The sequence below is a fragment of the Sinocyclocheilus grahami genome, unplaced genomic scaffold, assembly GCF_001515645.1.
Source record: "Sinocyclocheilus grahami isolate Dianchi unplaced genomic scaffold, SAMN03320097.WGS_v1.1 scaffold783.1, whole genome shotgun sequence".
In the NCBI taxonomy this organism is placed as follows: domain Eukaryota; kingdom Metazoa; phylum Chordata; class Actinopteri; order Cypriniformes; family Cyprinidae; genus Sinocyclocheilus; species Sinocyclocheilus grahami.
In genome coordinates, this window is record NW_015505962.1 from 89243 (window position 1) to 114665 (window position 25423).

At 37.7% G+C, this 25423-nt stretch overlaps 1 protein-coding gene across 1 annotated transcript in view; it reads right to left on the reverse strand.

Moving 5' to 3' along the window:
- Positions 1-25423, reverse strand: part of LOC107561601 (Down syndrome cell adhesion molecule homolog) — a 63183-nt gene that overhangs the window by 24541 nt on the left and 13219 nt on the right. The window contains exons 5-15 of the mRNA XM_016246077.1: positions 20367-20639; positions 16027-16305; positions 15689-15808; positions 13823-14002; positions 4950-5146; positions 2593-2689; positions 2223-2351; positions 1661-1828; positions 1442-1512; positions 819-1059; positions 396-557 (exon numbers count right to left, since the gene is read on the reverse strand). Coding sequence (XP_016101563.1) covers positions 396-557; positions 819-1059; positions 1442-1512; positions 1661-1828; positions 2223-2351; positions 2593-2689; positions 4950-5146; positions 13823-14002; positions 15689-15808; positions 16027-16305; positions 20367-20639 — 1917 coding nt within the window. The remainder of the gene's footprint in view (positions 1-395; positions 558-818; positions 1060-1441; positions 1513-1660; positions 1829-2222; positions 2352-2592; positions 2690-4949; positions 5147-13822; positions 14003-15688; positions 15809-16026; positions 16306-20366; positions 20640-25423) is intronic.

Consider the following 25423-nt stretch of genomic DNA (forward strand, 5'->3'; position numbering starts at 1 on the left):
TTTCATGGCATAAACATTTTATTTACAAAAACAATTGTTTATTTACAAAAAAAAAATTGTTTTGGTACTATTTGGAGATGCATTGTAAAAAACATGCATCTCTGAAATACCTTGGAGCACTATGTAAATACCAAAGTGTATGAATTTGGAAAGTACTACGGTATTATCACCTGATACCATCACCAAACTGCTACAGAACTTTTGGAAGCACTTTATTTGGTAACACTTTATTTTACAGGCCTGTTCTGCATGTATGTACTATGTACTTGTTTGATCAATTACAATAACTGGGTAATAACTAGGTACTAACCTTGAACCTACACCTAACCCTGACATCTGTGTGCTACATAATTATGCATAAATGGAAGAAATTCTCAGCAGAAGCTGAGAAGGTCATAACCCTGCCTGACCTCCATCAGGTAGGTTGGCCCAGTAGATGACACGATATCCAAGCAGCATGCCGTTGAGAGCTTCTTTAGACAGAGCAGACCAGGACAGGGAGATGGTCTCGGGGGTGGTAGCTGTTGTCACAACGTTCTCAGGTGGGCGACTGGGCACTGCGAGGGAAAACAGGACAGATCGTGTTAGTTAATATACACTCTAAAAAATGCTGGGTTAAATATAACCCAGCATTTTTTAGAGTGAACTCTGTGTGATATTTATCATGAAATCTCAAAATATGTATGTGCATTACTATGTCCTACAAATAGAATTTAAAGCTAATATGTGAGAGACATTTATTAATCAACAATTATAAACAAATCAATTAAGCTTCAAAGTATTAATATAACAAAGGTGACAATCATAAAGTGACTAACCATCCTCTAGAGTGGTGATGGTGATTTCCTCCGAGGTGGGACCTATGCCTGCCCGATTGGCTGCTTGCACCCGCACCTCATACTGGGTGTACTTCTTCAGATTATCCAAAGTGAGGGTTTCAATGTCCCCTGTGGTGTCCACATTGATGGTGTTGTATTGTGGGCTGCCCCCTGTCCCAAACTCCCGATAGCACACTTGGTAGCTTCGGATCAAACCATTCTGTAAGTGTTTGAGGGGGGGCTGGAAAGAATAGAACAGAGAACAGAATAGATATTGTAACATCAGAAAGGGAGAATCAGAAGAAAAATAAAAAACATGCTGTATCTGCATTCCAATTTGAAAAAGTAAGTACTTCTTTGGCGATGGGAAAGTACATAATTTGGGGGTATGTACAAACCGTACGACAGTGTTGGCACCTACAACCATGTCTTGTTCATATTTCAATTTTATTCTTAATAAAGTGTTACCTTTTCTTTAATGGACAAGTTAAACATAATTTTCTGTGGCAATCTACATTGTCGCTACTGTTGAAATAGCTTAAACCCAAAATATTCCTCAAAAATGATTTCACCTGCACAAATTCCAGTTTTGCATATCTACATGTCTTGTTCCTCAGTATTACCTTCCATGTGACTTTGATGCTTTGGGATGAGATTGCTTCCAGCTGCACATCTTGAGGAGCGCCATCAGGTGCTAGATTGATCACGTGCAGGAAAGACAGAGAAAATAATGGACTGAGCCACTAGGTGGCGACACAGATAATAAAATGTCTGATACTAAAGAGTACTATAGAAAAAGACTCACAAAGGCTCACATCATTTTCAGTTGTAGCAATACTCACGTGCTTCATCTGTGGTGATGGTCAGCTCATTGCTTGGTCTGCTTTCGCCAATCTGGTTTTTGGCAAACATGCGGATGTTGTAGGTGGAAGCAGGGTGGAGTTCAATGATGGTGGCCTGATTCAGCTGAGGGGAGACGTCTTTGGTCATTTGAGATGAGGCCCATGAAGCTTGAAGAAATACAGAGAAATGCAAAGTGATAATGCTATAAACCACAAGAGGCTATGTTATAGTCATTTTACCACAGTATAAAGGGTGAAGGAATATATAAAAAAAATTGTAATTAGTTAATTAGCTTCAACCAACGTAATGATCAAAGATCATTCTATGAATGACTGGCACATAGAATTCAGCCTATGTGAATAAAATTGAACATTGGTCATTCAGTCTGATTTATTAAACAGATTGATCCAGGCCAAAATGCCGACTTGTCAATAAACTCCAGCTTCTAGCAGTGATGAAACACCTAATACAAATGACTGCCTAAAACATCTATTACTATGAACAATTCTTGCGCTAAAGAATATAAATAATAATCATTTATTTGAGGCAAAAAAAACATACATGATTTGTTTTTATAGTTGATGTCATATCCTGTAATAGGGCTGTTGCCATCAAAGCCCATTGTCCAGCGAAGTGCAATGGTTCGGTCCTTGACCTCTCTGATCTCAACTTCAGGAGGATCAGGACGATCTTTGGAGAAATGTTGGTAGAGATTAGACAATGAATGATTAGACAAATGAAACATATTTTGGCATTAAAAAAAATTATAATTAAATATATATATATATATTGAATATATTATTAATACTTAATGCATTCTTATATTGAATATATTCTTAATATACTTTAGAATAATAAACTATCATTTAATTTAAAAGCAACATTAGTGCAATCTTAAATTAAAACAACAAGAACAAAGCAGAAACTTTACCTTGTACAATCAACTGAATGATTCCTTTATCTTCGCCATATGAGTTGATAGCAATGCAAGAGAAAAAGCCAGAGTCCTCTCTGACGGTATGTAAGATCTGTGAAGACACAAATAGCACACATTTGACTAGTACATAAAGGCATTTAGGTAAATGCTATTGGTAATTGCTGTCACGAATTCGGTCCATGGACTTCCGTTTATTCACCACCAGAGGTCACCCTTTCCTTTACATTGACTCTTGCACAACACAAACTGTTGCATAGCACCCCGGACTACATATCCCATCATTCTTTGCACGATTTGCACACTGCACTGATTGCGCTCATTGCACACAGCTGTTTCTTATCACCTCACTCACTATATAACACCCACTCAAACCACCATTCTCTGGTGAGTATTGTTTAGCCTGTACCCCTTTCCGAGTCTCCGTGTTTTCCTTGTTTTGCCTTGCCTGTTTTTGCGGTTTCTGATCTTTGCCTGTTTTCCTGGATTTCTCCCTCTCGTCTCGCCTCTGTGATTCTGTCTGCCGATCGGTGACCTACGCTAGCCCTAGGACTATTCTTGTGTTTTTGCCTGCCATATACCTGTTTGCCATGGTTCGACCCTGCCTGTTATACTACGTCTCTTTAATAAAAGCTTGCAGATGGATCCACACGTCTCACGTCTCGTCAGCCCCATCACAATTGCTATGGGAGTTTTGCTGTTCACATTTCATTCGTTCATGGATAAGAATTGTTTTATCATCATTTTATTTGGATGTTTATGAGTATGTCAGGTACAGTCTTTTGAATTATTACAGTATATTCGATTGATTATACTTATTAGTGTACAAATGACTCCAGTAAGACCCTCCACAGACATTGTAAAATGTTGTTTTGCACAAACACTAACAAAAATCAATATCTATAAGCAATATTTAAGAGTGGAGAAAAAATGTATAAATATTTTACTAATTCCCTTGGCTTTTCATGTTTTTGAGAACACTAAATCATATTTTTCCTATGATTTGCTTACATCTTTCCTCAGAATGGGCAACACAAACACACTGAAGCATCTATGAATGCTTGTTTCATATCTTGTTCGGATAAAGTAAATGTGGCACAAGCATAAACATCCACCTGCATGTTATTTCAACCGTAGTATTCCAGATTATGTGCTCGATTTGTCGTGAAATTGCTGAAGAAAAAAAAAACACACATGAAAAAAGAGAAAAAATAAATTCTGCACACTCTTACTAATGACTAGCATGATTTATGAGTAATCTTTTGTGCAACGTTAAACAAAAAAGTTGCACAGATCTGCAGACCTTTACAATAATACTTACTGAAACTATCAAGTACCCATTTAAGTGTTTGCAGAGCCTCTTTATGTTACAAGGTAAATTTGTCTTCCAGGGTCATTTTATTTTTATACAAGGTCCCCCAAAAAGACTGGTTGATATATTTATACATTTGCATTTTATGGACTTTAATATAATATTGCCTTTTGAAACCATCACCACACTTGACATTAGTGCTTTTTGCTATCTTCTTTTTATGTAACAAGGGCTTTTATTTCATTCAACTGTTTCATGGAGAAAACACAAATGTATGGACAATAGGTTACCCTGACTATGTTAATAAGTTCTGTAGTTCTTCTAATATTCCTTGTAGCCTATAGTGAGTTTGACGTGGGCTATGTTTGGTATTCTTTACTGTACTGTGCTATGTTTAAAATAGCATAATACTACTAAACTGTAAAATTCTTTTTTTGAAGTTGCATATAAAACAAAGATTATTGGAGGACATTTTAAAAGAAATTATTAATTATTAGTTAATTTTATTACATTTTTTATATACATTTCACATTTAATTTCACGTTACCTGTTACCTTTTTTCCCCCCACTGTGCTTGAACCATACACTCTAAAAAATGCTGGGTTAAATACAACCCAGTGCTGGGTAAAATAGGGACAAACCCAGCAATTGGGCTGTTTTGACCCAGCGGTTGGTAGTAACCCAACCTCCTGGTAGTAACCATACACTCTAAAAAATGCTGGGTCAAAACAACCCAATTGCTGGGTTTGTCCCTATTTTACCCAGCACTGGGTTGTATTTAACCCAGCATTTTTTAGAGTGTACCTGCTGGTGAACAGTAAAAGTAATTTCTGTAAGCACGGATACCTGAAACCTTTATTGCCATACCATAGTATAAATGAGTTGTAAGTTTCATGTTGACAACCAGGACAAATATAAGTGTGTGAAAATGGTGGATGATTTTTGACAGGAAAAGAAACAGCTAGTCCAGGGCAGCCCCGAATATGTGTCTTGAAAATGAGGCGTATGATTGCATTCTCAGTGTAGATGGTGTCTGGCTCACCTGCAGGGTGGATATGACCTCATCTCCCACTTCCTTCCCAGTAACCACATAGCGGCTCATGTCTGGGTTGATGATATGAGATTCCTTCTCCCAGCGAACCTTGATGGGCTTTTCACCGTGAGCAGTGCAGCTCATCTCAGTCATGTGACCCTGTTCTGCTCGTGTGGTGTTGGGGTAAGATGTGATCATGGCAGGAACTGAACAGAAGGAGAAACAGAGAAAAACACAGAGTGATATTATGCATGAAATGATATTTACCGTCAGTGACGACCCAGCCACATGCACAGCACCGAAATACAACCACCATAAAACATTTTCATTTTTTTTCATTTAATATATAAATCTAATTCTAATTACTGTAATGTGAACATTATATACAATACAATATATTATGTACACTTTTTTTTAAATATTAGATTCACTGAGAAACAAACTAATTTATCAATAAAAGAAGTTGTAGAATTTTGAAAAATTTAAAAGAAAAAAAAGTTACGATGGAAAATGACAATGGAGTATTTGCAAATTCACTATTGCTAGATCTAAATAAGCAAATGTGTGACATTGCCAGCATGCAGAATCCTTTATATAAAATATTTCCTTACTTCCAATGAAGCACAAAATATGCTTTTTGCAACAGGATGTTTTCTATCGTGTATTTCTATAATAAAAGGATATGATATGTCTTATTATATAATCAGCATCAATCAAACAAGATTGAAAAATGATTGCACAACCACCAATTAGGTGGCGATATGCATTAGGTCTGTAAATGGCCATTGAACAAAAAAAGAAGGAAGAAGCACAATGGTGCGCTTTTTCTTAGCATCCGTTTCCATCGTGACTTGTCGATTCGTAGCTCTGTTGAGAATGTCTTGTGTGTTAACCGTGAACATACTCTGAGTTGACTGAACTTACTCCCAGACGTGTTTTTGGAACCAGCATACCTCAAGTAAGCAAGGTTTGGGTTAATCAACCGAGAGTTCAGGGTATATGTGACGGTAAGTTAACCCTGCTTTCTGGAATACACCCCAGTTCAAAGTTATTAAAGGGGTCCTATTATGCTTTTTCACTTTTTAAATTTTAGTCAGTGTGTATGTTTGCACAGCGTCTAGAACAATTCATTCAACAAGTACAACATGACGTAGCTGGTCACTGCGGACAGATGCCGACCGGTGTTCTGTCGATTTTTGCTACCCTGTCAGATTTTGCTACCTCCCATTAAAACAGTGGGTAGTACAATTCGACAACGAAAAATCCTACCTGTAAAATTATGGTTTATTAACGTCTACACCTAAACCCTAAACCTACCCTTACAGTAATGCAAATACAGTAATTAATTGTTTAGCTTTTGTTGAAAGACGGAGCAAGGGGCGGGGCAGTACTGAAACACCGTCTAAGCTGTTCAGCTGTTCGCCAATCACAACGTACTGGGATAGCTAACCAATCACAACACATTTCATTTTTCGGAAGGCGGGCCTTCATCAAACCCGGAACCACCAAGCATGTTCTAGTACACCCCCAAAACAAAATCAAGACTTTGTAAAAGAGCCCTTTAGCAAAAATAGGACCCCTTTAAAGCAAAAAGGGGACATAACAAATGCTAAGAAATTATTAAATTAATGTGCATAGAATATATAATTAATGTTACATAATGTTAAAAAAAATAGAAAAATGCGAAATTTACAAATGCGAAATTTAAATAATGGAAAGCTAATTATCACTATTTAACTGATTTTATTTGCATACATTTATTATCAGCTTATAGCCAACACAACTTTAATCACAGACAGCTGACTTGCATTGTGAGGTTGTTGCGACACAGGTTATATTACATGGCCAGCTCATCACAAACAAAACATGTCCATGTATAATAATGGTCACAGCGGAATACAATGCAAACATGTAGATCTGGATCACACACTCTTAAAATAAATGCCCAGACATGTGATAACCCTTGTGGACAACTAATTTGGTCTAAAATCATCATTCATTTTGGGTCATGTAAGGCCTTGATATAACAACTGATCATTAATTTAAATTCAATTCAAATGTATTTGTATAACGCTTTTCACAATACACACTGTTTCAAAGCAGCTTTACATTACCACTGGTCTAAAAGTGTCTTTCTTCAAAAAGTTTTATTTCCAATCAAACTGTTATCGGATCTCCTCATATGAAGTAACTGTGCTGAAAGCAAACTGAGCTGTTCACTGGTGAGAAGTTCACACTGCAAGCGCAGACATGAAAAGAGGCGCGAGACCCAAATTCAATTCAAATGTATTTGTATAACGCTTTTCACAATACACATTGTTTCAAAGCAGCTTTACATTACCACTGGTCTAAAAGTGTCTTTCTTCAAAAAGTTTTATTTCCAATCAAACTGTTATCGGATCTCCTCATATGAAGTAACTGCTGAAAGCAAACTGAGCTGTTCACTGGTGAGAAGTTCACACTGCAAGCGCAGACATGAAAAGAGGCGCGAGACCATGCTCAGGCCTGTCTCACCCCTGAAAACCTTGTTACCCTGAAGCACTGTGAGGAATCTGTCTCTCTCTCTCTCTTTCCTGGCAGGCATGGGTATGATTTAATGATGAGCACACTTAGATTCTTCATATAGATGCTTCTGCTTGTTTCGCTCAGCAAAACTAACACAGGTGAAGCAGGAATGTGACTAAAACTCTCCAAATCAGCATGTTTGGACCCTATGATCGTACAGCATATACTTTGTGATGGTAAGTATGTATCAACTGAATACCAGAACCTTTTTACGTTAGTTAGAAGTTATATAGAAATGTGAAATATAGAGCAAGACATGTCCCCCCCCCCCAAAAAAAAATTAAGACACACTTTTTTTGCACGTTTATTAAAAAAATATTTTTTTAAATGAAAAGCTGAAATTTTTTTTTTTTTTTTAAATCGCAATTTATTTAGTACAGTATGTACTGCTTTCACTTTGATGGCAATGGTTATACAATTCCTTATTCCTTTTACATTGTAATGATTGCCTTGATGTACATTTTTCCAAAATCCAAAAACTTTGTTTATTTGTAAATTTAAGATTTTGTATCAAACCAATCACAATTTGAAATCAGAATGATCTGATTTATAATTATATTTGTATTGATTTTTAAGTATTTTGATTTTGGTTTGTGTCTATTGGGTTCCAATTAAAAATAGCAAACAATCAAATGAGATACTGTATATTTCTTTTGGCAGTAAGTACATTTATTATTATTTTCCAAAAAACATGCATTTAGCATTTTTTTTTGGTCAGCCAAACTCCTTAGATGTTAAAGGGATAGTTCACCCACCCAAAAATGAAAATTTGATGTTTATCTGCTTACCCCCAGGGCATCCAAGATATATGTGACTTTGTTTCTTCAGTAGAATACAAACGAAGATTTTTAACTTAAACCGTTGCAGTCTATCAGTCTTATAATGGCAGTCAATGGGTTCATGGCTTTGAGAGTAAAAAAAAAACATACACAGACAAAACCATATTAAACCCTGTGGCTCGTGACGATACATTGAGGTCATATTGACATTGTCATGATTTATATAAAGAGCTGCATGTATATTGTCCTAATTATTATATTATATTATTATTAATAATAATTGTTATTGTTAACAACATTACACTTATTTAATTAATTTGCAGCATTTAATTTGATAATCACCATATGCCATATCACTATTTTAGATTTAATTCAATGAATTGTGCAGCCACATTTATTTTAATTTTACATTTAATTTCATTATTAGCTTTTTATCAACTCACAGACCACCTGCAGTTCTCTCACAAACACCCAGTTGGGCATTTTTTGGTTGAATTTGCAGCAAAAAAAATATTGGGATATGTTGAGTGTGATAACTCATACTGCGATATGTGCTTTTGTATGGTCCGCCCACAGCATTAACTGTTCAAGAACAGACATACAGACAGACAGAGAGGAAAAGAGAAAGGGGTGCACACATCCCCGTGCCCGGCCTCTGAGAGTCGTTTAGTTCAAATCTAATTATAAAATTAACAACATTACACTTATTTAATTAATTTGCAGCATTTAATTTGATAATCACCATATGCCATATCACTATTTTAGATTTAATTCAATGAATTGTGCAGCCACATTTATTTTAATTTTACATTTGATTTCATTATTAGCTTTTTATCAACTCACAGACCACCTGCAGTTCTCTCACAAACACCCAGTTGGGCATTTTTTGGTTGAATTTGCAACAAAAAAAATATTGGGATATGTTGAGTGTGATAACTCATACTGCGATATGTGCTTTTGTATGGTCTGCCCACAGCATTAACTGTTCAAGAACAGACATACAGACAGACAGAGAGGAAAAGAGAAAGGGGTGCACACATCCCCGTGCCCGGCCTCTGAGAGTCGTTTAGTGTGGTGTGAAGTGGCGGAAGTTGACATGATGGAAAGTGTCAGAGTCAGGCCTGTGAACGTTTAACTCTCATCTCTTATTCACTCACAAGCTCTGCGCAGCAGCCCCATACGAGAGAACGCTGATTTATTTTGCATGACAACTATGAATTTTAAGTACGGCATTGTAAAAAAAAATGAAAATATCCCTCCGCCTTCTCTAAATGTTATTGCTCTTTAGCAATATCTATAGTAGTGATAGTGATAGTATTAGTGATAACTATAAAGATAAATAAAATAACGATAATTATATTAGTTTCCATATCAACGCACAATAACATTCTGTTTATTATAAGCATGCGCTTAGAATAAATAAATGATCTAGCTCTTTAAAGCAGGATGGATTCTGATTGGTTGTCAATGTTTTTATCATTCATCAGCTAGAAAAAAAAATTAAGTGATTCCAACTATATTTGTGCCGTTATCGATATAGCTGTGGTGTGGACTCTCCTATTCTTTTAAATTAAAAATGATTTTTAAAACTATATATTTTTTGTTATCATTATCATTTTTGATTTGAAGAGGCATATAGTTAACTGCTAAATTAAAATGATGTACTGTAGTGTGCAGTGCTTTATAGGAGTGGGAGTAATTTCAGTTTCCATGGTAACAGTGCCTTTTCTGATTGGTGGATTTCTCGTCAAGATTATGGGTAGTGTAGTTTTAGCATTATTGCTAAAAAAACATTCTCTATGGAGAAAATTAAAATGACTTTATGGAATCTGATTGTTGCAGCTTTTTTTTTTTTTTTTAACCAGTGCATTTCACATAATGTTGCAGAAGACACTGATATTGAATGCAACGTGGAAAAATAGTCACAATATGGTGAGTCCTCAGTTCTTAGAAATTCTCCTTAGTACACATCCAAAAGAGTGTGTATAGTCTCGTTTAAAGTCTTGCAGTCAGCATGAGAGGGGCTTCAGGCAAGAGGGGCTCTAAATGGTATTCCCATAACAGCTTATTTGATGTATATTTTTAATATCCAGCAGGCTCCTGTAATAAAGAGAGAGGGGGGAGCGCTGATGGCAGCTATAACCGCAGATCAAACAGAATCTCCCTTTATTCATTTCAGCAGCCATAGAACAGCACCTAACTATTATTAAACAAACCAGGGTAAGCCACAGGGAGCACAGAAGAGAGTTTGATATTCACGTGTGAGTAAATGTCGTCTTTCCACAAACAACATGCATGTATTTTATGTATTTTATATTTTATATAGAAAAAAGGTTACATTATATTAAATATCTGTAAGATTTTTTTTAAATGGTAAACATTGTGATAAAGCAACAGTTTGGTTGACAGTTTGATAGTTACACAAGGTATTTGTATACAGACTTGAATGCTGATATTTATAGAAATATCCTTTCAATAATTATTTACTGTTATCATTTCATAGCCTACACTTACTAGTTATAACAGAGTTCCCCTCCTATTGACATAATTCATAATTCACTAGTGTAATGCTGTGAATTACTAGTTTTGGAGGGAGTTATGATGGTAATGTGGGTGATGCATTCCTGTACATCAAACAGTAGAGAATGATGTTAGCATGGGTTGTAGATTTCTATTTTTAGCGTATGCATTAATTGATCAAATGAAAAGTATACACTGACTGCATTAATACATTAAAACACGTAAGACACTTTGGATAAAAGAGCCTGCTAGTGCAAACAAACGAACAAATAATTACCAAAAATAAATAAAGAAATACATGTACATTTTAGAAAGAGAATTTAATGCTGATATTTCCTCAAACATACATTTTTCATTAACCATTTACTGTTTAAAAAAAAAAAATCAGGTTCCAGGGTTGAAATTTTAAGCTTGTTCCCTACTGACAAACATAACGTTACTTTACTAATATTCAGAAATCCATTATTATTCCATTACTTTTGTGTGTGGTCTACTAAAACCTTGGCCAAAAATGTTGTTCAGATACTGTCTTCTTCATATGTTCAGCTTCACATTTAAACAAAGTAATCAAGGCAAGCATGCAAATAATATTTCTCTCTGTCTACACACACACACACACACACACACACGATGAGTCAGAGTGTGGCACATATGTAGCCTTTAATGGTCTTTATTGTCAGTTCAATGAAGCATATAAGTGGAGTTTAGAGATGCACAGGGGTTAAAAAGCATGAAACATGATCGTTTGGTGGAGATTCAGAGACTCATTATAGTGGCTGAGAAGTCAATGACCTTGGAGCCAAAAAAGGGTAAATATTTATATTTTTATGCAGTGTGTAAAACTGTAGAAATGACATAACTGTAATCACAGAACATTCAAATTCTTTCAGTGCGCACAGTAAGTGAGCCTTAAAATATTCTTGGCAATTTGGACCAGCATTTACGGCTGGGTGTGAATTAACTATGATAAATCCATTTGTGTTTTCCACTTTGATGGCCATGTGGAATATGATTAGTGTGTATGGTGTATCATACCATATGAATACAGAGGCTGCAGCAGCAACTCTGGGTGTATATAATCCATTTCAGCCCTCATTTTATCACCCTGGGAAACTAGGCCACCTCGTCACATTGCCATGCCTGAGCGGGCCATCTAGACCCTTCTCTCTCACAAACACACACACTCATTGCCTTCTCTGCACAGGCCAATGGAGTGAGGTGAATTCTCTGGATTGGGAGGGGTTGTGCGAGTGTGTGTGTGTGTGGTTGGTGGAGTGCAGCAGGCTGCCATGCTGAAGCAATTCCCCCTTTTTCTTGCACAATTGGTCACAGTCTGAGCATGTGCTCTATCTGATACTGAAAGCGAGGGAGCGCCACCAGACCCACACAAGGAAAAAGATGATGATAGAAATGAAAACAAGAAAACAAACAAAAAACCCATCTCTATCAAGCCTAATAGCTAATTTTTAAATACACAACAAGATAGATAGACAGACGGACAGACGGACGGACGGACGGACGGACGGACGGACGGACGGACGGACGGACGGACGGACGGACAGACAGACAGACAGACAGACAGACAGACAGACAGACAGACAGATAGATAGATAGATAGATAGATAGATAGATAGAAATGTGATGAAAAATAAAAAAAAATGACCAAATTGAAAGCAGAGAAGTGAAAAGCAGAAAAATCTATCTATCATCTACATTTTACTAAAAAAGAAGAAAAAACGTACTGAGAAACTGAGAGAAATATATTTGACTGAAGATTGAAATAATGCAGATTCAACAGCACTAGTCAATGTGAACACAACATGCATCAGGGGAATATCAGAATGTTGTTTTCATTACGACCAGGGATACTGCCTTTGAAATTCTGGGTAATTTAAACTGATTTTTGACCATTGCATCTGTAAAACACTAGTTTTTAAATGGACAGACCACAAATAAAATTAAATACATTCTGGTGCTCCCCAAGGCTTTGTCCTGGGCTGCTCACATGATGCAAAACGTAAAAACGTCTCGGTTATGTGTGGTAACCCTCATTCCCTGAAGGAGGGAAATGAGACGTCGTGTCTCAATTCCAATTCGTCGGTCACCGACGTGACTCGGTGTGACCGACTGAAAGGGAACACATGAGTTGTATGGACTCTTTTAAGGTGGTCATGCCTCAAATAATTTTCATGTTAACGAAAAATACAGCATAAAAGTTATTTCTAATGTCTTCATTTAATTTTTGTCAGTAGTTCATTTTTGCTGATCTAACTGGGTGGTGATGGTGATGTTTAGACAAAAAAGAAAGTGATGTAATGCAAATACTGGTGGCACTGCTCTCTTGGTTTGGTCTTGTCCTCATGCCAGAGTGGGCATAAATGCTGTGTAGTGGCTTTAATGAAGGGGATGTAAGTCTTTGCCTGCTCAACAAATAAACCGTTCACCAAGGAGCACAATACCGTACACACAGCATTCAGCAGGGCAGAAGACCCTCAGGCCCAGACACACACTTAGTCACACACACATACACACACTCCTTAGATAGAGTGGCACAGACCATACAAAGAGAACAAAAACATTTAGATACAATACATCTGTGTATTAATAGCCTCAGATTACATTGCAATCACCATACATTATTTCACTCATATGCACTCACACACACACACACACACACACACACACACACACAGTCTGGTTCACTATCATTGTAGGGACTCCGCATAGGCGTAATGGTTTTTATACTGTACAAACTGCATTTTCTATCACCCTACACCAACCCTACACCTAAACCTACCCCTCACAGAAAACTTTGTGCATTTTTACAATCTCAAAAAAAAAAACTCATTCTGTATTATTTATAAGCTTCTGTACCCATGTTGACCTCAATTTAGGTTCCCACGGTGACACCCCATTAAGTCCCCATGACTTGGTGTGTATTTAGGTTTAAGTTCCCACCAGTATAGAAAAAACATGTACACACACACAATCAACATGCTCCACTTGACAGGGTCTTACTTTTAACGGTGAGGTACATGCTCTTGCTGATATCGGCTCCCACGTCATTGCTAACCTTGCACAGATAAAATCCAGCATCTTCCTCCAGGACGTGTTTTATGAGCAGAGACCCCTTCTCCAGGAGCTGGATACGCGAACCAGAATTCAAGGCGATGGGCTGGAACTGAGGTACGCCAGCACCTTTAAAAGAAAACAGAAACAATGTAAGATCTATTTACAATATATATAGAAACGCTGTACATTTATTTTATTTTTTTATGCAGAATATTATGCAGAATATTTAATGTTTCATTTAATTAAATGTATTGTAATAAATATTTAATATTTTAAAATGCTACTCTGTAAGGTATTTCTTTCAAAACAAATATACTGCTTCATGAGGCAACATTTCTGTGATATGCTTTACTGTAATCTTGAACATCTGATAATCCAATAACATTACACCCTTTTTTCATGCTCAATATCAATTCTAGTTATGCTGTGTTTGCATCTGATGATTTCTTTATTGGATTTAAAGATCTCTGAGGGGAATTGTTTTGTATCTGGTGTGTCATGTCTAGATTAGGATTAGATGACACTGTGGGATTCACTAATATGAAATAAACCATAATACTACATGAGCAAAGTAATCTGCCAAAGCTACAGCCTATCTGGGCAAAAAAATAAAATAATCTCTACTGCCAAGATTTGTGGCAAAAAAAAAAGTACAGACTTTCAGGATATCCTCCTTTTTTTGCAACGTGGAAATAAGATATTTTCTGTGAATGTGCGGGACTTGTGATTTATTAGCCACTATAGGTAAATTACAAAAAAAGTAACAAAGTGCAGTAAATGAAAAGACAATTTGAACTACAAAATAGTATGTTTATAATTGCGATAATACATTAAAATAATATAACAAGATATATCAGTTTGCAATATCACATAGTATATTTTGTATAGCTCAAAATAACTGAAAGTGGATGACACCAGAAGCCTTGTACATTTAGAAATGGGAGGACCGCTCTTATGTTAAAAATAAGGTGGATACTGTATTGAACATTTCTAGATGTTGAAATACTATACCTGTTATGACGTGTGGGGGTTGTAATATAAAGAAAACTATAATGGAAATTCCATTCATTCAGAAAGCAACTGAGATTTATTTTCTGAATGTAGAAATTTGATTTCAGAGAATATACCATCGTCAATCTAGAAAAAGCACTCCTTTACCCACAGTGCCTCTCTCACCTCATAGACTCCTTCTGGCCCTCTTTTCTTTCAAATGGATTTCCATTTGTGAGCTTCCATCTACAATGTGTAGTGAGGGCTTCAAACGCTTCGTCCCCTTCAGGAAGAACCAAGGTCGAGCGAGTCACCTGCTCATGTTCTAATCCAGTAATCCAGTTTCTTTGACCATGGCCTCAATGCAAACACACACCTGTACCCAGCCCACCTGTCCAGATAACCCCTAAACCTGACTAAAATTATGTCCACAATAAATGTGTCTGAGTTGGTCCTGCCTTCGGTTAATTGAAACTGCCAATAGTGTAATGGCAGCTTTAGAACAGCTGTACTGTATATCACTCAAATAGCAGCTGTTCTAAATTCATATACAGTGTATAAATAATAACAGCTGGAAATAGTTGGTGTTAATAAATTAAATATATTTGTAAGATAAATCCGCCTATCAAAATGCAAAAAGGCTTAATTTCTTTGCTAATTCGTTTTTGTAAATCCTTTTGTAAGATTCAAGTTTTTTTTTTTTACTAATTACTTAATTGCAAGAATTTTACATTTTGACTATAGTCTTTTACATTTTTGTCCAGACACTGATAATATACAACAAGAAATAATACAATTACATATTTGCAAATAATAGCATACCTTTTGAGTGGTTCCATACTATAGTGGGGATTGGGTTTCCCTTTGCCGAACAATTCAGGATCACTGATTTCCCATATATGCCATCCTGGTCTCTTGGCTGTACCTCAAAATGTGGCGGAACTGAGGATAAAAAGAATATTAATTTTCAAAACAAATACAAATATAAAAGCATTGCAAAATGTATTTATGTATTTAAATGTAAGTTTAGAGACAGTTTGAAGAATGACAACTGAAAAGTCATTTTTTGCAAAATGTACAAGAAAATAGTTCTAGAGTCAAAAACATTATTTGTAAAAATGAAAATAACTATATAAGAATAGCATAAATTGATCTCTAACCTTTAACAATGAGCTGTATACTATGCTCAACAGCAGCAGCCTCATTACGGGCTATACAGGTGTAACTGCCGTTATGAATTTCCGACAGGTTTGAAATGCGTAATGAGCTGGTAAAGTCTATGTTGTCGATGGTGACACCCAGGCTGGCATTGATTGGTCGTCCATCTTTGTGCCAGGTTATAGACATTGGCAGGTCACCGGATATGACCACGCAGGGGATGAAGACACGCTGACCAATGGAAGCGCTCTGAGAGTCGGAGTGTTGGATCAGAGGGGGCACTGAGAGAGAGACGGAGTAGTAACAGAGATGCTCTTAGACATGCACCACCAAAAAAAAATAAATCACAAACAATCCAATTATAATATACTAGTTTACATATTATTGCACAGCAAAAGTTTGATTTAGTGTATGGCTTCAACAGTACAGTTATGACCCCAGTCTTCCCTATATCATATACAAAGCAAGCTTGATATAACCATTGATTGAATGTATTTACATATAATGTCATTTTATGAAGAAATACTACACATAAAATAAACGGTTAGTGTATTCTAAGTGGACGTGACAAACGGCTAAGAACACACTCAATATTGGCTGGTGGACAGAACATATGTGATCACACATGTACAAATATCTGTGATTTGCAATAATAAGGCTGCAGTCGGCCTTCATAACAAGTTATTACAGCTCAGAATCTAGAGATTCCACAGAGGAGGAGGCATAATGTGAACTAATGAGGGAGAAACAGAGCAAAGAAAGACAAAATAAAGAAGACTATAAAAGGGCTCTTTCGTCTCCCGGTAAATTCTGCATAATGCGTTCCCCGGGGACTTCGCAAGCATGGTGCTAGTCAGCATGTCGCGTTTGAGAATCAATTAGTTAAAATAACATTGAAATAAAGCATCACTTCAGTGCTTATTTAATCCAAAACTAAATGGGGATAATGGACTCCAGGGAATCCCTTCGCATGCTTTAGAATTTTAACCATGAATGGATCTCATCACTCAATCACATCAGGGATTTTTTTTTGTCTTTATGACTTTGAACTCACAAAAACAGATGCTTGCTTGGTTATTACACAACAATGGCATCAAATGTTTGCACTATAACTACTGTCTATTTTAACTTTAATGACATAAATGTCTGAATTATTCTAATTAGTGCTCTAACTGTGCTTTTGTCACACTTTGCTTACGGGAGGAACGAGGAGACGTGGAGATTTCACAAAACGAGAGTCTTTAATAATCCAACATGGAGACAGAAGGGACACAAGGGAGAGCACAAGGAAGACATTCAAGACCTGACAAGGAAACACGAGGCAGATTACACATTTATACTAAACTTAATGAGGGACAGACAGGTGCGGGGAATCAACTAATAATGAGACAACGAGAACAGGAACATGACCAATTAAGGGAACACTGAAACAAAAACAGGGGCAAAACAGGTCCATAATCCTGACATATCGCCCCCCTCCCGGAAGGCGCATCCTCGCGCCATAGAACAAGAGAGGGGGGGAATGGGTGGGAACTAAGGAGGCGGCTCGAGAGGAGGACGGACAACCGGGAGGGGGCTGGCAAACAGAGACCAGGGAGGTGACGAAGGAGGGAGGAACCAGGAAGGCGACAGGAGGGGCCCGGAGCAGGAGGAGCACAGCAGGACACAGGCCTCAGCCATAACGGCGGCCACCGACTCCAGGGGGCCGACCAATGGCGGTGATCGAGGAGCCCGAGGCGGAGACGGAGAGCCGATGAGCCAGGGCGACGGGGAGGATCCGGAGGTCCTAGTCGGAGCAGATGGCGCCGGCAACCGACGCGAAGGCATGGATCCGGGAGGCCGTGGTGGAGCCGGAGCAACAGAGCACTGAGGAGGAGCCGAGGGGATGAAGGAGCCTGACGGAGCCGGAGGGATGAAGGGAAGAGGTGAAGAGGCTGTCAGATGACAGCGGTGGAGGAGGCAGGAGCGGGTGGGAGGGTGGGCATTTGTGAGCCTCCGGGCATTCAGAGCTAAACTCTGGAACGGGAGCCCTCTCTCCATCGGAGTTACAAAGTCCCAAGTCCATAATTAGCTCACCCTCAGCCACGGTGCAGGGGCTGGAGCTCCTCTTCGCGCTCTCACTGTCCACGTCTTTTTCCCTCGTGGCGGGCGTTGTAGCGGCTCTCGCAGCGGTGGAGGAGGCAGGAGCGGGTGGGAGGGTGGGCATTTGTGAGCCTCCGGGCTTTCAGGCCAGATCTCAGGAATGGGAGCCCTCTCCTCTTTGGTGTGGCACAGTCACCGTGCCATACACAGCTCAATCTCAGCCGCAGTGCAGGGGGCGGCGCGCCTTCCCACACTCACACCGTCCGCAGCTTTCTCCCTCGTGGCGGGCGTTGTTGCCGGCTCACACACCTTGACTGACGTCATCAGCAGCTCTGGCTCCACGGCGATCCTCAGCTCTGTCGCTCCATGCTGCGATGGCTCGCCGGTCGCGGCGGGCTTCGGCTCTCCATCAGCAGTGGGCTCGGGCATGCGCTCCGCGCAGCAGGGAGATGGTGGCCTGGGCACTGGGTCCGGAGTGGCATTGACACGTCAGTTCAGAGGGATGACACGAGATCCCCCTCGGGACAGATGGTGATCAGGGATCCGTGTCTCGCCAGTGTCCACTCCACAAAGGTGGCGAAATTCGCTCGAAGACCATCTTCGGACGACAGCACTCTGCACGGGATGTTTAAACTGGCATCGTAGAATGCACAGAGCCTGTCGTCCGGGTACCTGGTTAGAGCAGCTAGGACCAGGAACAGTCTAGTGTGACCCTCGAGCGATCTCTCCCCCTGCTCCAGCAGGAGGAGGAGGTACTCCGGACGGGAGAAGGGATCCATGGAAAACACAATGGAAACAAAACTGAGGGAAAAAAAACGGAAACAAAAACGAAGGGTAGACACACGGAGGTAACTGTTTCGGTCGGGTCTTCTGTCACACTTTGCTTATGGGAGGAGCGAGGAGATGAGGAGACGTGGAGATTTCATAAAACGAAAGTCTTTAATAATCCAACAGGGAGGCACAGAGCACAAGGAAGATGTTCAAGACCCGACAAGGAAACATGAGGCAGATTACACATTTATACTAAACTTAACAAGGGACAGACAGGTGCGGGGAATCAACTAATAATGAGACAATGAGAACAGGAACATGACCAAATAAGGGTCCATAATCTTGACAGCTTTGCGGTAAAGTTTGCCATGTTTAATTACCGTAACTATGGGCAATGCCTGTAAGCATTTAAAATGATCATTAAACTATTAAAAACAAATAGTGATTAAAATGGTGAAAAACTTCAAATCGATTTTTTAGCATCTCTTTATAAGCTTTAAGGTCATATATATTCTAATTTTATCTTTCAGTTTTAGAAGATACAAGCAGTGAAATTTGCAAATTTTTGCCCAATCAAATGCTCTCTAGGATGAATTTGACATTGCATAAACACATTACGCATCCAATGCCTAATTATGGAAATCAGAATTTTATGAAAGCTCTGATTCTCTTGTAATTTTTCAAAGGACATTTTAATTATTTATTTTATCCTTCATTCATAGTTAATTTGTTTTGATTCATAGTTCTGTCATAACAACTCTCGGAGAGTTTAGCATCGTAATATACATGGCAATGTTAATGTGACTGGTTTTGGAACACTTCCGGAGACTTCCTACTGCCAATACATCCACTGACATGCTGCTGTGAGCATGCAAGAAATACTGATGCTGCTGCTGCACATATAACATGCATGAAATTACCCCATAGCAGATCTATACAGGTGGAGCTGGGGAAGGTGGAATGTCTCAGAAGTGTGTTGCAACTGCTACAGCAAGCACTTGCCAAGTATTTGAATGCTGAGCAGCAAGCTCATTGGCTGTGTGATGATGATGTGATTATGTTAGATTGGGTTACTGTAAAACTGGCCTGTGCCATCTAGAGTTTCATGACAGAACTTTGTATTAATTTTAGGTAATTATTACAGCATTGTTTTTACATTTTCTTAACAAAATAGTATACATTTCCATGTAAAAATAGTTTCCATGATGCTACGGAGTAGTAGGTATTGTTGATAAGGTATTCTGAAAGGTTATTAATGCATTAATATATGGTTGCAATTGTGATGTTTTAGTGGTTAGATGGTTGCCTACTGGCCTGAAGGTTGAAGTGGATTAATTTTAATAGCTTTTCATGTAGCACAAATGTTGTGGGACAAGTGTGTAACTTGCGAATCATAAGTATGAGCAATAGTACTAGTTATAGTAACATCATTGACTATGACCTGATATTAAAATCTAGCATTCCTGTAATGCCATTTAGACAGCAGTACCTTTCACTGTCACATGGACGCTCCTGTGAATTTGTTTCTCTGGATCCACCAAAACATAGCATGTATACTCTCCCTCGTCTGAGTTTTGCACATTGGACAGCTTCAGTGTGCCGTTGTTCTCAAAGGCACGTTGGCGATGGTTAAACGGGAGCAGATTGGAATCCTTATACCACTTAATAGAGTAGTACGGGTAACCAATGATGCGACAGTGAATGTACGTGTCCCTCCCAGCAATGGCAGTGACATTTTTCATTGGTCGAATACTGGCAGGACCTATTGTGAGAAAGAACTATCAGTATACAGAGCCTCTGAAAATCAGCTGAAAGGCTTGTGTAGTTTGTGTCAATAATTTAGTTTTCAACTATTAGATATATTCTGAACAAATTCGTAAGTAACTAACTAAATAAATGATAATAATTACTCCAAACTTCAAAGCCTTGTGGAGGGTTTAATTTACAGGGACACTCTATCCAAAAATAAAACTTTGCTTATCATTTACTCACCCTCATGCCGTCCCAAATGTATATGACTTACAAATGAACACAAACTAAGCATTTTAGGGAAAAAACAATCCATTTCAAAAACCACGCAAAACAAACATGATGGTAATCCATACAACCCAGTTGATAAATCAGTGTCTTCTGAAGCAAACAATAGATGTGTGTAAGAAAAATTTTATATTTTAAACCCAGTTTATATAAATAAGTTGTGAATCTTGTGTGAGAAGTGATGGTCCTCTGTGGTTCTGCATCACTTCTTGCTCAAGTTTAACAATGCGCTTACATCATGCTTCAAAAATGTGCTCACCTATATGACAATTGGCCGGAAGCACTGGTTTATAGTTTAAAAAGTTTCACATTTTCCTCACACACAGCTCTTAAGAAGAAACAGATTCATCATGGGGTCGCATGGATTACCGTCATGTGGATGATTTTTGAAGCGTCAACTTTAAGGGGCCTATCCACTTGCATTATACAAACTCAGTGATGGAATTATTTGTTTGTTTATTTAATCTCTGTTTGTGTTCATCTGAAGAAAGCCATATACATCAGGGATGACATGAGGGTGAGTAAGTGATGAGAGAATTTTTATTTGTGGACCTTTAAGGGTAGACAGAGTAGTCAGAGAACTTTATGTAAATGAACACAACGTATCAACAACCAATGAGAGGGAAGGCAGTATAACTTGACTGTAGACAGTACAAAATCGAGTATGAACACTTACTTCCAACAAACAACTAAATGGTGTGTTCACACCAAGGAAGTCTGTCATACCTGAAAACAGCTTTCCGTTAACATTCCCATTCATCTAATTACCATTCATTCTGATTCTTTTCCAAATTAGGCTGAGGCTATTTGCACTAAGTGCAAATAGAATTAGATTTTATTTACACTAAGTACAAATAATTATAAATCAGTCGGTTGCGTTGGTCACATCAAAAGCAAAAATCGTCTGTCATTTTGTCTGGCCTAACCAAACAGTGGTGGACCAAGTTAGTATACATAGCCTTTGCAAACAAGACAGACTATTTGTGTTTTAGACACTCCATAAAAATAAACTTAAACTTCAGAGTAGAGTGCACTGCTACTTTTAAATGAACATCAAAGGGGAAATATGCTTTTTGATATACTATAGTTAAAGCATCTATCCGCAGGGGTTAAATGGCCGAAATTAACCAGCCAAACCTTGACCCCTTGGTTTGCACTGATAGGAAATAAATGGCTGAATGTCACCATACTGTTGGCCAACAGAGTGCAACTGTCAGATTCCGGAAGTAAAAGCTCTATTCATTTTCTTCTTAGGTAAATAGTTGTTAACTTATGGTATATGCTTTTGCTAAAGCCAACTGTTTACACTATTACAGTTTATTCTTTAAAATAATCATGTTTGACAGCTAAATTTGTGGTGAAAACCGCCATGATACTGTACAGAAAATTCCACCAATCAGAGAGCCGTGGTGAGCAAAATTGCACCAATAGAGCTTGCAGGGAAAGCCCACTTCCATGAAGTACAGCAAATGATGTAATCGATTTGGTCTCACCATGCTGTCATAATATGTAAATATATATATATATATATATATGCTTTTTACAATCCACTTAAAATATACATTATTGTTTTCTAGATAAAATCAAATTTTAAAATAAAATAGTTTTTTTTCTCTCAGTTTTTTTTTTATTATATTATTCGCAATGCTTTATTGGATTGTAATTATTTCCCTCATAAAATATTTTACAATCCACTTAAAATATACATTATTGTTTTCTAGATAAAATCAAATTTTAAAATAAAATAGTTTTTTTTCTCTCAGTTTTTTTTTTATTATATTATTCGCAATGCTTTATTGGATTGTAATTATTTCCCTCATAAAAGCCATTAAGTACACAGTCTTGTACCATTGTACAGTCTTTTTGTCAAGTTTGTCAAAACATTTTCAAATACTTTTTTGCTTCAATGCTTTAACAAAGACTTTTTTTAAAAAGTCCCTAAAGGAAAAGAAATGGAAAAATACCTTCGAGACCAAAGTCAATGGGCAGCCACTAATGCAATCTCTAGTGCTATCTCAATAGAAACATCCGGTCAAGTGTGTTTTGGAGTTGTTTAAAGCTAAACTCTGTAGGACATTGGCCATCCAGGAGCAGGATTGGACACCCCTGTTCTATACTATGCATTCCTACTTGACTGCAGTCTAACTCTATCAGGAGGCAAATCACAAGAGCTCTACTGCCTTCACTCCCATTGGTTCTCATTTGCATGAAGTTAAACTCTGTTCTTTGTTGTGCCATCAATGGTCACTGCTCACGCTTCTTCCAAGTGCCAAATTTAATTGAAAATAAATCACTTCAAGTTGCTTTGTTGCTGCAAGTTGCAGCCAATGAGAACATACTGTACCTTTTAGGAGGCTGCACTGCACTGACAACCTAAAACAATACAATTCTCCTTCTAACAAAAATTTCCAAATAGAAACAAGACAATCTCTGAACAAACATGAAATTGTTGTGTGTGCTTGTCGTGTGGTGTGGGTGTTTTTGAGGAGCTGATCTGACAAGCACCTCTTACGTTTATTCGAGCCTGGTAGGAGACCGATCCAGCCGAGTTGTTGCAGGTGCAGCGATAGACGCCCCCATCGGTGACCTGTGTATGAGACACATTCAGGTAGCTGAGCACGTGACCTTCTGTGGTGATGATGCGATCCATGCGGTGGTTGCTGTCTTTGATGACGGGGTCCTCATCCAAGGTCCAGGTGACGGTGGGGAGGGGGGTTCCTTTCACGTGACACACCAGTGAGATGGGCTCATTCGGGCTCACCACCTTCTCACTGAAGGCAGAGAGAATCTTTGGCGTCCCATCTAGAGAAGTGGAAGACAGATTTGATTTGTCTTATTTTTGTAAATGTTTACATACAGCACTATGGATTGAGTAGAAATTATAGTAGAAGGTTTGAGTTTTATTGGATTTAGTGATATCCTCATACATGAAAGTTAAGCCAGTTATTTCTATCTTTTGCTGTATTGTTTCAGTTCGAAATATCAGTTTACATTTCTAAACTTTTTTACCATAATCCAGTGAGATTTCTTCAAGTGTCTTGTTGTCAAGACTCCTTGTGCATGCAAAAATATCACTGGATTATTACAATTAATTGGCAAAAAAAAAGTTTGGAAATGTCAACTGATATTTCCTACTGACAAACTACAGTAAAAAATAGAGGTAAATTTTTTTTGAGGTGAAAATACTAATAGCCTAAGACATTTGCACAGTACTGGACATTTGTAATGTAAAATGCAAATGTACAGTCAATGAGAAATCTTTCAAGATACATGTAGCTCCTAGGTGAATGAAACCTTATACAAAACACACAGAAAAAAAAAGATTAAGAATCTACGGTAACAGCCGTAGATTACAGCCCGCAATGTATCACGTAATTAAACAGAATTTGCAGCGTACCAATTTGTAACTATAAAGTACCTCCACAGTACCTACTTGTAGGTATAAGGGAACAATATGCAACGTTTGGGGAATAAGGGGGTAATAACCTGTGAAATTATAAAGCATTTATACTGTAAGTATTTGGTTACACTTTATTTTGATAGTCCACTTTAGAACTATAAGTAACTTTGTAATTACATGTCAACTACATGTCAACTAATTCTCATTAATTTGCAACTACATGTCTACTAACTCTCAGAGTAGACTTAGGGTAGGTTTAGGTTTAGTAGAATAAGTTGACAAAGAAAGTGTTAGAAGATATTAAGCAAACAGTCTACTAATACTCTACTAACTGCTAGTTGACATGTAGTTGCAAAGTTACTTACTGTTAATATAATGTCTAAAGTGGACTATGGAAATAAAGTGTTACCAAGTATTTTATAACTAAAGGGCACCTATTCTGAAATTACATGGTATGTATGACACACAGATCGAAATTTCCCACATAAGCATAACTTACAGCTGTACTTACGTGTAGGTAAACAGAAACAATGTACAATGTCTTGGAAAATTAAAAGTATTTATACCGTTAGTATTTCATAAGTAAGGTGTAACTATTCTAAGATTACATGGTATGCATCTTTTGCTACTGTGTTAGGCAACAATATTATGATTTAGAAGTTGCCTTATTGTAATAATACAAAATATATGATGCAGTATATTTTTACACTACGTACTGGGTACTTATTGTATTATTACAACATATCTTACATGACTGATACAAATAGTAAACTGTAGTATACTATAGTAGGCTATAATTTAGTAATTATAGTAAAGTTAAAAACCATAGTCTTTATAAAAATGTACCACAGTTTACTTAAGAATATATGCTATAATATTTACTAGTGTTTCTTTATGTGGGATCATGGAGATTATAAAGTATGGGGAAATGATGTAATGAGTTTCTGCTATGATTTGTTTTAGAAATTTCCATAAAGTTTACCTGATGAAAGAGCATTGCATATGGTCATCTCTACAGCGAGTCCGTCAGCAGCATTGTACCATTGAGGATAGTACATAGTACACGAGGATACTAGATTACCTGTTTCCAGCTGCTCCCAGGATATAAC